General features: G+C 43.0%; 1 protein-coding gene across 3 annotated transcripts; it reads left to right on the top strand.

The window, feature by feature from the left end:
* The first annotated feature begins 1,267 nt into the window (after nt 1-1,267).
* RBM17 (RNA binding motif protein 17) lies at nt 1,268-13,408 on the top strand. Of its 3 annotated transcripts, none has more exons than XM_056516369.1 (12): nt 1,268-1,331; nt 2,529-2,669; nt 3,596-3,712; nt 4,538-4,704; nt 6,566-6,660; nt 7,176-7,232; nt 8,985-9,126; nt 10,058-10,209; nt 10,844-10,917; nt 11,256-11,354; nt 11,670-11,742; nt 11,888-13,408. In XM_056516369.1, exons 2-12 carry the CDS (start codon nt 2,547-2,549, stop codon nt 11,989-11,991), a joined length of 1,203 nt encoding a protein of 400 aa, XP_056372344.1. In that variant the 5' UTR covers nt 1,268-1,331; nt 2,529-2,546; the 3' UTR covers nt 11,992-13,408. The 3 variants fall into 3 exon arrangements, with proteins under 3 accessions (XP_056372344.1, XP_056372343.1, XP_056372342.1); XM_056516368.1 differs by having other exon boundaries at nt 6,563-6,660; XM_056516367.1 differs by lacking the exon at nt 1,268-1,331 and having other exon boundaries at nt 2,506-2,669; nt 6,563-6,660.
* Nucleotides 13,409-14,201: the final 793 nt, after the last annotated feature.

The following is a 14,201-nucleotide window of genomic DNA, read 5'->3' as shown; positions in this document are numbered from 1 at the left end:
CACAGTCGGAAGCAATGCTGGAGATAAAGGCTTTCTGATTAATACAGAGATAGTGCTTGTAATATTTTGAGGCTGACTTGCCAGATCTATCTGCTTCAGGGCTGGAGCTTGTGTTTGGCTCTGCAGTCTTGCATGTTCATTTGCATCATCAAATAGTGAAGGGCATAAATACAACCCTGCCCTCGGTTCCTGTCACTGTCACTGCAGAGATCAGTGCCTGTCCCCCTTCTCTCGGGAGGATGCTGAGGACTCCAGTGAGGTCCTCCCTCAGCCTCCTCCCGCAGAACAACCTAAGTGCCCTCAGGGCTTCCCCTCCATCCCCGCGGCCTCCTTCGGACGCTCTCCGTGGTTCTGTGGGGATTCTATGATTAAATAAAAGCTCCGAGCGCAGATTACACTCGACGTGCGCTGTGAGAACCCGAAGGAACCTGGGCTTATTCTGCGGGTAGGCAGCTCCTCCGCCACTGCGAGGGCAGCTGAGGCGGCGGCAGCACTGCAACCGGCCCCTCCACTCCCTGCATCCCCTCTCAGCCGCCGGGAGCTGCCGTGCCGCCCTCCCGGTCCCCACTGGGCTGGCTGCGAGGGGTGGGAAAGACGGAGTTACCGTACAGCCCTCAGAGTCCCTCCCGGTCCGTACTCGGCTGGTTGTGAGGGGTGGGAATGGCGGAGGTGCCGTCCCGCCCGGTCCGTACTCGGCTGGTTGTGAGGGGTGGGAATGGCGGCGGTGCTGTCCCGCCCTCCCAGTCCTGACTGGTCCGTACTGCGCTGTCTGTGAGGGGTGGGAATGGCGGCGGTACCGTGCTGCCCTCCCGGTCCTGACTGGTCTGTACTGGGCTGGCTCTTAGGGGTGGGAATGACGGACGTACCGTGCCGCCCTCACAGTCCCACCCGGTCCGTACTGCCCTGCCTGTGAGGGGCGGACATGCCGGCGGTGCCGTGCCGCCCTCACAGTCCCTCCCGGTCCGTACTGCCCTGCCTGTGAGGGATGGACATGCCGGCGGTGCCGTGCCGCCCTCACAGTCCCTCCCGGTCCGTACTGCCCTGCCTGCGAGGGGCGGACATGCCGGCGGTGCCCTGCTGCCCTCACAGTCCCTCCCGGTCCGTACTACCCTGCCTGTGAGGGATGGACATGCCGGCGGTGCCGTGCCGCCCTCACAGTCCCTCCCGGTTCGTACTACCCTGCCTGCGAGGGACGGACATGCCGGCGGCGCCGCTCCCTCCTCCCGCCGCCGGGGGGCGCTGGCGCGGCGGCTGCGCGGGGCGCATTGCGCAGGCGCGGCCCTTCCCGGCGTGCTCAGCGCCGGCTGATGGCGGCGGCGGCGCTCGGGCGGGTGAGTGGCGGCTCCGAGCCCGACCCCGGGCCCGGCTGTGTGGGGAAGCGGCTCCGGACCCCGCGGGTTGTGGGGAGGCAGGGCAGGGAAGGGCGGGTGTGCCACGCTCAGCGGCTCCTCGGTGGGGTCCTGCCTGTGTGGAAGGTGGGGGGGGCCGTCAGGGCCTGTTTCGCGCCCTCTGTTCCCAGAGCGACGGAGATCGCAGCCCACCCTTCCTTTTATCGTGGGGACAGCCCTTGTGCCTCTCTCCCTTGTCCCTTCCCTGGGTGACAGCGCCCTCCCTGCATTCATCCTTGCATCCATCCATGCTTTGTTCAGGGAAGGGCAGCATAGCTGGGGAAGGGTCTGGAGCACAAGTGTGAGGAGGATTGGCTGGGGGGGTTCATCCTGGAGAAAAGGAGGCTCAGGGGGGACCTTGTGGCTCTCCACAGCTCCCTGACAGGAGGGGGCAACCGGGTGGGGGTCGGGCTCTGCTCACAGGTAACAAGCGACAGGACTATAGGAAATTACATCAAGCTGCACTAGGGGAGGTTCAGGCTGGACATTGGGAAGAATTTCTTCTCAGAAAGGGTGGTTAAATGTTAGAACAGAATGCCCAGGGAGGTGGCGAAGTCCCCATCCCTGGAGTGTCCAAGGAAAGACTGGCTGTGGCACTGAGTGCTCTGGTCTGGGTGACAATGTGGGGATCAGTCACAGGTTGGACTCGATGATCTCAGAGGCCTTTTCTGGCTTGATTGATTCCGTGATTCCCCAGTGTGTCCTGTCTCCCTCTGGATATCATCACTCCTGCTGCCAAAATCCCACTGCTCTGTGGCAGGTGGAAATTCCCACAACATCCTGTGGATGTGCCTTTATAACCCCTGCTGTGTTTCATCCCAAGGCCAGATGTTTAATAATTTTCAAAACCTCCTTTTTCTTTTTGCAGTAAACTTCTTGCTATTGAGGACTAATTGTTCATATTCCACTGCAGGATTAAATTAATTCTTGACCAGTTTTCATTGCCTTTCAAACTGTTACATTTGTACAGCTGTGCTCTAGTTATGTGTATTTACCACTAGCGAGGAAAAGATCAGTTTGTTCTGGCTCTAGGAAAAATGAAATAAGAGGTGGTGTACCTATATATGCAAACTATTAGCAAATAACAGGAAATAGTTTTGTGGTGTGATCTGGAGGTTTTTTTTTTCTTTTATCTTTCAGTTTTAAATTGAAGAGAAAATGTCACTTTACGATGACTTGGGGGTTGAGACCAGCGATTCCAAAACAGAAGGCTGGTCCAAGAATTTCAAACTGCTGCAGTCTCAGTTGCAGGTGAAGAAAGCAGCTCTCACACAAGCAAAGGTACAGTCCCTTTGTGGTTTTGCTTTCTGTTTTTCAGACTTCTTTCATGTTCAGTGCATTGTGACCTCAGAATACTGATTTGGGGTAATCTTGCTGGCATTTTTTTGTGAGTTTGTAGCAAAGAGCCTGGCAAAGCTGAAAGGAAAAAAGGGAAAATGCATTTTTCTTGATGTCTCTTGATTATTTACATGTTTACATCATTTTATGGCTGTTATTTAAAAAGCTCTTGGTGCTAACCTGCAAATTATTATGTGTTAGAAATTCTTACAGCAAGTATTTCCAGAGTAGATGAAAGGGAGGAGTGCATGCTGATTCTTATTAGACTGTGACAGAGCCATTTTCTCTTTTTATTGCTGCTTCTTTTTCTTTCACCCTTTTTCTTTGAGCAGTGTTGATATTTTGGTTCAAGCAGGACACAGATGCTCTTTGGGCTGTAGTGAGACTACTTAACTAAAAGAAGAAGCAGTAGCACTGATGCCAGATACTTAAGTAGCCACAGTATAATTTTTTCACTGGAGTTACTCCTGTTTTGTGCTGCTGGAATTTGGGGCAGGATTTAGTTGATAATTGGTACTGACTGCTGTATTAGTTATATTCTTCATCCATACAACTAATGTGTAGTCTATCCTTAACCTAACAGAAGAATAGGATAGGATTAGAAAACTCAAGAGTTCAGAAGAGATTGAAATATTTTATCTGGTGATAAATGGGAAGAACAGTAGATCTTTGGAATAAATCTGAGTTTCTTAGAAACTAACTCAGCTCAAACTCACCTGAATTGATTGGATGAATTTTTAATGTGTGTTTCTGGTCCCAGTCAAAACCTGAGACTATTCACCTACCACTGCAAAGTACATCAAGTAAGTTGATCTTTAGAAAACTGCTTTATCATTTTTAGACATTATATGTTTTGGTGATTTTTGCAGAGTCAGAGAACAAAACAAACCACAGTCCTTGCTCCAGTGATTGACCTAAAACGAGGCAGCTCCTCTGATGAGAGACAGATAGTGGACACACCCCCTCATGTGGCAGCTGGGCTAAAGGTAAGAGCAGAGCAGCTAAAAGTGCAGCTGTTAACAAATGTTGTAGAAGTTGAATGTTTCCTAGTGGTCAAAAAAGTGATTACTTTCTGAGAATGTCTTCCTCTGCTGAGAGTTCTTTAATTAACATTTCAATTTTAGACTCCATGTGGTACAGCATGGAATTACCATGGTTAATGTGCAGTTATAAAACAGTGTTCTTAGAATTCTGGACAGCTTCAAATTACTTGGCAAGACAGCAATTTGGGCAGCTAAATAATGACTATAATTGTGATTGCACCAGTGTTGGAACTGGACCTGTATAACAATCAAGTGAAAAATAAAAGAAGAGCCACCTAACCATTTAAATGGATTTTTCATGGTAAGGAATCATGAGAAACTCTCTCTCTGCATCTTTTTCAAAGAAAAAGTTCTGAAATGGTTCTTTCAGATTAGAGGAGAACAGTCTGTGTTCCTCTGTTGGTATTATATCAATAGCAGCTGATATAAAGCCTGATGAGATTGTGTGGGAGGCAGATGGTTGCAGCAGCAAGATGCCATAAAGCTTCCAGTAATGCATTTATGGGGTTTGAAAAATTCCTGTCCATGCTGATTTGCTGCTGCTTTGCATTTTGCAAGGGGAGGGGGTGGTTCTTTCTTCACTGGAAAAAATTGATGTAATGAGAGACTGGATGAAATGTTAGTTTTAAATAAAACCAAGTTTCTTCTGGCACCAGTCAGGATATTTCCTGACATTACAGAAGTCAGGAATCTGAAGTGTTAAATTTTTGCTTTCCAACTGGGTATTGTTTTCAGATCTCAGCTAAAACAAAATTTTTTTTTTTTCAGGATCCTGTCCCTAGTGGTTTTTCTGCAGGAGATGTGTTGATTCCCCTGGCAGATGAGTATGATCCCATGTTCCCAAATGACTACGAGAAGGTGGTGAAACGTCAGAGAGAGGAACGGCAGCGGCAACGGGAGCTGGAGAGGCAAAAGGAGATTGAGGAGAGAGAAAAGTAAGGCTTTTGTTTAAATACTTGACACATTGACTCTTATTTAAAGAATAGACATGTCAGTTTGTTTAATTTTATCTCTGTTTTCATGGAAGTTCTTAGAGGTTTTGTGAATACTGTGTGCTTGTAGAAGCAAGTGCAGCGTTTTACTTAATATGTTCTAATGCTCTTGGTAAAAATCACCTAACAGTGCAAAAACAATAAGAATTATCAGCTTGGCAGCCTCTTCAGCTGAAAGACCCTTGTCAAATTATTCTGAATTTACTTTGTTTCAGTAATAGCAGCAATATTTGGGTACTTCATGATTGTTACCAGACTTTGACCTAGCAGGTGTTTCAGAGGATTTGATGTCAGTGTCACCTGACTACAGAAAAATCTTTTCTACACTCAGTGATGAACCATCTTTTCTGCTTCTAAAAACTACCAACTGAACCATGAATGCATTAAGTTTTAAATATAGCTAGCACAGCCTCTGAGTGGCATAGTTGCATTTCCTTTTTTAATCCTCTGCAATCAGTAATTTAATTATTAAGTAAGTTAATTATGTGTTTAGTAATTTATTATCTCTGGACTAAGGAAAATACTATTTTATTTTTAATGCCCTTTCCCTGAAAAAAGAAATCTCTGTAATCCTGTTAAGGAAGTTGAATGCAGATTCAGTATCTGATTATTATAAGCAGTAAAATGCCTGCCAGCCAGGCAGAAGATTACATTTGTTCATTTCAAGTGAAGTGAATAAAACATCTTCATTACAGTATGAATCATCTGAAGTCTGGAGTTACAGTTCTGCTGCTTTAGATTGTGGAAATTAATATCTATGTAGTCACTGGGTCTTCTCTTGGTTTTATGTTTTGATGGAGAAGGAATGCATGAGGCTCTGCCCTACTGGCATGCAAGACCTCAGGAATCTGAGACATTATTCCCACAGCTTCAGCACTGACTGCTCTTTGGTTGTATTTGTACTTGTATGTGGGCCAAGAGTCTTTATACATATAAACATTAGAGAAAAGAGGTGATAAATTCTGATTTCAAACTGGGGAAACAATCTCAGCCAAACCTGCATCAGATGTGTGCTTTGGGAGTACAGGCCGTAATTTGTTCTGATTTCACAGTGTAGAGATTCAGAAAGTGGTTCCACATAGAGTTGTTTTTATCATGCTTTAGCACAGTTTTGGTGGCTGTGCTAGGAAAAAGATCTGATTTGTGCACCAGGTGGTGCTCTGAACTTTTGAGGAAAAGTGCTTTTCCTTTTTGTTGTGTTAAAATTAGTAATTTCTTGATCACATCAGATAACAGCAGAAGTGTAAACAAATCTTGAAGCATTCCTTACTTCACATTAGAAATTATTCCTGAATCTTATTTTAATTGCCAAGCAAGCTTCTCAACAATCTGATATTTAAGCATGAGGCTATTTTTTTTTATTAAGTGATATTACAGTGTGTAGCCTATGATGGGAAATGTAAAAGGGATTCTGTCCAAAGTAGGATGATAGATTGAATAATGTCTGTTACCTTGTTCTCTGTTCCATCCAACACCTGTTCCACAGTAGTCATTCAGTCCCTCTGGTCTGGTGGTGTGTACAGGATTTCTTCAGGTGCTCCCTCCTTTCCATGCATTCTTCTTGGCTGACTTGCAAGTGGAAAATGATCTTGGTTTAGATCCACCTTCTGTTTTACCAAAAATGCCCCGTGAGGGTAAAAGCAAAGAACCAAGTGGTGAAAGTGTTAACTTGCACTTTCGTCGGAGACATGTTAAATGCCAGTTGGATGGAGCAGAATAATTCACCCTGCAGGGATGGGATCACAAATTAAAACAGAGTTGACTTCCATGGTTTCTCTTCCTAACTTGCTGTGTCTCCTAGAAGGCGTAAAGACAGACATGAAGCCAGCGGGTTTTCGAGACGACCAGATCCAGATTCAGATGAGGATGAAGATTATGAAAGGGAGAGACGGAAAAGAAGTAAGGGAACTGCTTATGGTTTTGGTGTGGAAAGAGGAGAAAAAGAGGGAGGGGAATTCACAGTCCTATTTTCATTTCTATATTTCTCTTTCCTCACATGAGTATGCTGTTAATTCTGTAAATTAGAGTAAATCTGGCATTTTATTATAACATAATATAATAGAGAAGCCTGGTATTTTTCCATGGAAGCAGCCAAATTACTTGTGGAACTACCTCTGTTCAACCTTAGTTTGTAGATACCTGTTGTAAGTTCCTGTATGGTGTAGGTTCCAGGGAAGGGGTGAGACATAACATAAAATCAGGCTCTGAGAATCACTGAGTTTTCACTATTGCAACTTTTCATTCCTGCATGTGTTACATCAGTGCCCTTAGAGCTTGTCAGGTGATGTGGATCAGAAATACATTTTTGCATAAACAAAATTAGTCTTTATTCTCTTTGAGCCACAAAGTTACAGTAAATAATTCAGGTCTGTTGTGATATCCTCCAAATGTGTTGTGTTCCATTTTGCTCATAGGTATGGGAGGAGCTGCTATTGCACCACCCACTTCTCTGGTTGAGAAGGACAAAGAACGTGAGTACTCCAAAATCCTCTTCTCTAAACCCAGCAGTGTTAATTTCTTACTCAGCTTTTTATTTAGTTAAGTCCTCCAGCTTTTTCCATTGGAGTCTGTAGCAGCAGGACATGAACAACTTCTTTGTTCGTGGGGGGAGGCTGTGGGGGACCTGTGATGCTGCCCTGCTTCACATCTCTGTTCTGAAGAAATCTTTCTGCATTCCTGGATAAGTGGCTTGGCAAACTGGGCTCTTCCAGCCATGTGCAGCTACTTGCTTCTGATATGAAAGAAGTGTCACTGGCAGGTTTCTCTGGGTAGACTAGAAACCTCCACAGTGTGGAGAAAAAATTTTTTCCATTGCTGTTTTCTTGAGGAGGCACTTAAGTGAATATCTTTCCTGAAGGAATTGTGCACTAGAGACAGGATTTTACAAGTTTTTCAGGGATGCAGTTTAGCTAAGGAGATTTGTGTGCAGTGGTGGTGTGAGGATATCAGTTGTCCACGAGATGGCATCATCCTGCTACAGGAACAAAACCATTTCCTTTCTATTTTCGTGTCTAGCTGTTGTAAATTTTAGGAGTTAAAATAATTACCAGTATGTTGTCCACTTAAGAAAATAATAATAGTAAGAAAAAAATCTTGTGCACACAAACTTTTCTTTGGGAGTCCTCATTGTATTTATGAGAAGATTAAAACATAAAAAATACCTCAAAGCTTAAGTGAATGATACACTGAAAGCATTTGACATATGTAAACATTCAAAACAGAAAGACATTGTTTAGAGTAATTAATTAAGAACAATTGATCAGTGTCAAGGAAAAGTAAATATAAGCTGGAAATAATAGAAATATCCTTAAGGGGAGAGCTTTTAAAATGTGACATGGTTCCACAAAGAAACCTTTGCATAGCTTCTTGCTTGATGCTCAAATCCAGGCTGGAAGAAAACAAGAAAATACTGGTCTAGCAAAAGTCCCATAGTCCAGTCCATCTGCAGTTTAAATAGACATTATTTTTACTCATATCCTCAAACTTCATGTCTGACCTTTTATTTGATAAGATTCAGGAACTAGTGTAAAAGAAAATATTCTAAAATTAAGTCAGTCTGGTAAAAGTCTGTAAGGCCATTCAAAAGTGATTTTTTTCTAGTTTTCTAGTGTTCTAGTAGGTTTTTGGTTTTTTGGTTTTTTTTTTTCATTTTGCTGTTTGACTTGTCAGTGGAAGGTGATTTAGTAATCCAGCCAGTATGATTGAAATATCCTGATCCATCTCCATCCCCAGGAAGAGCTGCAGTTCAGAAATTCCCAGTGAGATGAGTTGCATTCATTCTTTTTAATAGGTTTCTCTTCTCTGCAGATGTGCAGTGTATTTTTATTACAGTCCTTGGGCCTTGAGTTGTGTGCATTGATCCATTTTTGTCAGTGTTCTGTTCCTGATGAATGGGAGTTTGTCCTCCAGATAAACTCTTTGCAGTGCAGGTGGTCTCTTAATGTTCCTCTTCTCCATTTAATAAGAGGATAATAAATGCATTATAGAGCTGTGGAAATGTATATCCAGTGAGGAAAACCCAGAATAACTCAGATGTTTTCGAGAGAGATAGGTGAGGGGGTGTTAAAACAGTGTGTGCAAAGGAGACATTCTTCTGATTTGGATTTATGTGGAAGACCTTTTCATAGTTTGTTTTTTCATAGACCTTTTCACTGTTTTGTTGTTGTTTGTTTTCATAGTAGGATTTTATTGAAAAAAAACCCAAATGTCTCTGTTTCTTCCAGCTGTAGCATCATTCCCATATGAGGAGGAGTCAAGACCTCGGGCACCTTCTTCCAAAGCAGCAATTCCTCCTCCAGTGTATGATGAGCCAGAGAGACCTCGTTCCCCCACTGGACCCAGCAACTCCTTCCTTGCCAACATGGGGTAAATAAATGAGTGATTCCTGCATGTTTTGTGGGAAAAGGCATTGGAGGGTGGTGGAAACCAAAAGCTGAAATAGTTTGTCAGGAGAGAAGAGCACAACCCGTTGCATATATGTGGTTAGTCTGAGTTCATAGAGTCCAAACTGGCAGGATACAGGAAAAAATGTGGATGGGCAGGATTGGGGGAAACACATCTGAGGTGGTTGCATTCAAGATGTGCTTTTAAGCCACACTCTAGCACAAGGTGTTTATGGCCTGTACAAGCCAAACAATGAAGTGTACTTGAAAACACAGGTGGCATGTTAGTTCTTCCAGGTTTCTTTCCAGCTTTGTCTTAAATTTGCTGTTTTAGTATTTCAAATAATTTCAGCTGTGCTTTGTTCAAACATTCAGAGTATATTTGCATGAATGTAGCAGCTGTAGCTGCAAATCTGCCCATTTACTCTCCTGCCTTATATGTGATGGTTGTGTTAACTACTGTGACAACAATGTGAAGGTGAATCTATAGCTAAAAACAGCTTAGACACCTCGTTTTTGGTTTTGGTGGGTTTTTATTTAATTGTCCAGAAAAAGATAACCAAACTTGGTATTGTTGAACCACCTTGTGCATTCTTAACACCTCTAATTAGCAGTACCATGGAACCCTCACTTCATTGAAGGATGGGCTAAAAATCTGACCTAACCTGCCTTACTTTGACCACACAATTGGCTCTTTCTTCTGTGACTTAGTGTTTTAATCTTTCAGCATTACATGCCAGACTTCTTAGTCTTTGGCTTAGAAAAACATCATGTAACTTGTACAAGCTCCTGTACTTTCTGCCCCTGTGTAACGAGATTTTAAGAGGTAGAATATTTGATCACTCAGGAGAAATGCAGTGCTAATGTTTTGTGGAAGAAACAGTTACGAACTGATGTTTCTTTTCTCGTTGCAGGGGGACAGTAGCTCACAAAATCATGCAGAAGTATGGTTTCAGAGAGGGCCAGGGGCTGGGCAAACATGAACAGGGGCTCAGCACAGCACTGTCAGTAGAGAAAACAAGCAAGAGGGGTGGCAAGATCATTGTTGGTGAATCTACAGAGAAAGGTAATTGTGTCGTGCACCAAGTGTGTGAGAAATGAAGGCCCTGAGTTTCTATTTACCATCTGTCCTTGTTGAAAACATTGGAATTGGAAAAATGACTCATATTTGTTCTTGTGGAAATTTATCTTTTTGTAAAGGGATCATGTATGCATTTTTTTAGCTCGTCCTCCCCTTCCTCCATCAGTTTTCCTCCTTTAGTGTTGGGGAAGCCTCTTCACTTCCAGGGCTGATCCTGCTCTGCCCTGATGGCCTTTTTCCTGTCATATCCTGTTGATATTGCTCTCATTTTCCCTGTTCTTGTCTGGTCTTGAGACAACATCCAGGCTTCTGAGCACAAGTGGTGGAAGTCAGAATACTTTTAGCCTTGTAGTTCTTTTGATACAATTCTGAACTTAGGAATTAATTCTCTCAAAGAAATAGTACATTGTCAGTGTTACTGCTTAATTCACACCTTTGGAATTGATTTTTCTGCTTACTGTCATTCCAGGTAGCTACAAGTTATTCATAACTGTTCCTCACTAATAGGAAATAACATTTTGTGGCTTTCATGCTATTGTTTAATCAATGATATTCTGATAAAAGTCCCTAATTGAGCTTTAATCTTAAATTCACGATTCACTGTTCTGTCTTCAAACAGAAACAGGCAAGAAGGCAGATTCCAACCCCTTGACTGAGATACTGAAATGCCCAACTAAAGTGGTCTTACTGAGGGTGAGTTTGGAGTATGGGAATGTGTCTTGGTGTTGAAATGTTTAAATCTCTGTTCCTGATACAAAACTGCACAATTCAAATGGTTCTGGCCTGCACCCACGTGGTGTTCTGTGTTCTGGAGAAATGATATGACTTCTGGGGTGCAAGTTGTAACTTTAAATCAACACTGCTTTAATTTGTGCAGTTCCCTTGTCTTAGGGACAGGGAACTGCCTCCTCCTGTAGCTCTCAAGCTTTTAAAGTGTTTGTGGTCACAGTTGACAGAGCATCTGTGATTTGTCTACACCATCATTTGCACAGACTCCATCCAGTGAGTTGAGTTTATTCTTTGACTTTCAGAACATGGTTGGTGCTGGGGAGGTCGATGAAGACCTTGAAGTTGAAACTAAGGAGGAATGTGAGAAATATGGCAAAGTTGGGAAATGTGTCATCTTTGAGGTAAGAGACACTGTCTCTCTTTTTGGCTGCTCTGAAAGAAAACTGGGCACTCATTCCTCACAATTGGAGTGCTACTGCCTAAGAGGGGCATACATAGAAGATCTCTCAGGGTCCTTTACTGTGTTGGAATTCTGGATTTTCTGTGTCTGTAAGATACAAGCATCTAATAATAGCAACTATGCAAAAAATCATTTGAGTATTGTGTTTTTGGAATCTTCTTATTTCATTCTTTCACTGTCTTTGTGAAGAACAGCAATTGAAAACAATGTTCTGACTACTGTTCTAATTACTTGTGGCTTGGGATTTTTCTTTCAGATCCCTGGAGCCCCTGATGATGAAGCTGTAAGAATATTTTTAGAGTTTGAACGGGTTGAATCTGCCATCAAAGGTAAGATCCTAAATTGTGTCCTGTGAAGCTCATAGTTAACTTCTGCAGAGAGATTAAACAGTCTCACTGGTCAGACTGTTGAGTTAAAGAGATATTTCTTTTATTAAATGTCTGCTTGCTGATCTGCTCTTAATTTCAATTCCAGCTGTTGTGGATCTGAATGGAAGATATTTTGGAGGCAGAGTGGTGAAGGCTTGTTTCTACAACCTGGACAAGTTCAGAGTGCTGGATCTGGCAGAACAAGTTTGATTTTAAAAATCTAGCTCGAGGTGTCATTGTTTTGGCAATCACGTTTTCAGCAGTAGGCTGGGAATAAAGAAGAGAAAAGCAGCTTTCCTAGCAGACTGGAAATGAGCCTCATTGAATGGATTTTACACATTCATTGTGACTTATGTTTTTTTGTAATATAAAGCCCTTTGAAAGTAATATTCACGTCTGTGTGGTTTTGAATTGCACATTTCTGCTTTCTGCTCTGGGGATCCTGGTGTTTTTGAGCTTTCAGATGACTTTGCTCTGTTGAAAGCCCACTGCTGAGGAGATGCTTTGTCTGTGTTCTGCTTTCTTTGCTCTGGTGCTTCATCATGGAGTCCCTGTGCTGGATCCACAATAAGTGTGAAGCTTTGGACAAGGACTTGTGCTGTGATCTTCTCCTCCCTGATGGTCTTTCCTAGAGTTAGAGCTTTGCTCTCCTGAGTCCTCATCTCTGCACATCAGTGATTTGGGTCGTTGGACAGTTGCAGCTGGTTTGTTCTCCTGACTCCAGGACAAAGCTTCCATGCCAGAATGGAGACTGAAGTAACAAGGATTGAGTCTGTCTTCACAGATCAAAAGAACATCCATGTCTAATCCAGGGAAATGGAAAGAGGAGGGAATTTAATGGACTCTTAGCAGGAACTCTGTGCTGTTGAGCAGCCTGTGCTGGGAATTTCCAGGGATAACTGATTTCAGGTCTTTAGGTAGGGAGAAGGGAAACTCCTTCCTGGATCTGGCCAGCTGTCAGAATCTCACTTCTCTAACTCACATATAGGCAAGTGAATTTGTTTAATTATATCAAACCTGGCATGTGCTCTTTCTGTTTATATTTCTGTATTTGAGGTTAAATACCATTGGGGTTAGGCTTTCTTTTCCTTTTGGGAAGGAGTGCCTGTGGAAGTTTTCATAGTAGGAGGCCATGGAGGGAAGTTCTCATGAAAATCTGAAGAGTTGACAAACTAAACTACTAGACACTACTACTCTTATTTCTAACTTGATGTAAAATAGTACACAGCTCTCTGCTCGTGGTTTTATGTTTTGTTTGGGAACACTATGTGACAAACAGTTGGCAAGAGGTGACTCTACAATGGTGGCAGTTGTCCTTGTGCCCCATTGCACCCAGAATTGTGCAGACACTGAAGTAGCTGTGAGCTCTGAGGGCATTTTAGCTGTTTGAAAGCTGATGCTGGATGTCTTCTTCCTGTTACACACATGGACTGGGGGGAGGGGGGACAGACTGTAGTTCAACGCTGTGAATATCTTCAGTTCTTGCTCTTCTGTTGAGTTTTAGCTGCAGATTTCTATGACAAACTCTTGGGTTCTTGTGTTTTGCTTATTTTGTCTGCTTGTATTCCACCAACATCTGTACAAACATTTGCTTGTAAAACAATTTTTTAAAAAAACTGGTATTTTACCTCCTGTGTGTTGACTTCCTTACTCTGCTCTTGTGTTGTGCAAGGCAATCCCTCAGAGTTGAGCACTTCTGCACCACAAGTTGGCACTTTCTGTTCCATCCTCACTGCAGCAGAGATGAGGAGCAGGAGTGGCACCAAAACCACAGGACTTGGGGCAAAAAACAGAATCTAGATTCTGTTCCTGTCTCTGCTCTTCATTTTCTCTTTGAGCAATACTTTATGGTCTTTGCTGCTGTATAGTAAAACAAAGAAATGAGCATGGTATGAATTAGCATGAGTTTGTTTGTAATACTCATAATTTGAGTGGCTGCTGTAGAAAGTTTAACCACTGGTAAGAGATAGAACGTGATCTGAACTTAGCCTGAAATATGACTTGGATTTAAGCAATGTGATTTATTTATGGCTCTTATTTCAACAAATACCTCTTGAGTGACTAGGCTGTAAGCATTTCCTGAGGTACACAGGCTGGTTTTTGTGCCTTTAACCAGCTGTTCTGCTTTTTAGCACCAGCTTCTGAGCTTCCAGTCTGATAACTTGGAGGTTTTCAGTTTGCTCGGAATGGCTTTACTGGCAACTTTTGAACCTTTTCATTCTGAGAATCCTTATTGTGGTTGAAGACAGGAGTAAAGTTTATCCATGAAAATGTAGGGGAGAGGGTTTGTTCATTTATTATATTGTGTAAGAGATTCATGCTGTAAAATGAGGTGTTTTTCTGTACCATGGGGACACTGAAGTAAGCAAACCTTGAGCAGATCTACATCCCCTGAGTTCCATCTGTGTGGTGGGTGCTGT

Source organism: Oenanthe melanoleuca, chromosome 1A, assembly GCF_029582105.1.
Source record: "Oenanthe melanoleuca isolate GR-GAL-2019-014 chromosome 1A, OMel1.0, whole genome shotgun sequence".
In the NCBI taxonomy this organism is placed as follows: Eukaryota; Metazoa; Chordata; class Aves; order Passeriformes; family Muscicapidae; genus Oenanthe; species Oenanthe melanoleuca.
This window is presented reverse-complemented; position numbering and strand designations above follow the sequence as displayed.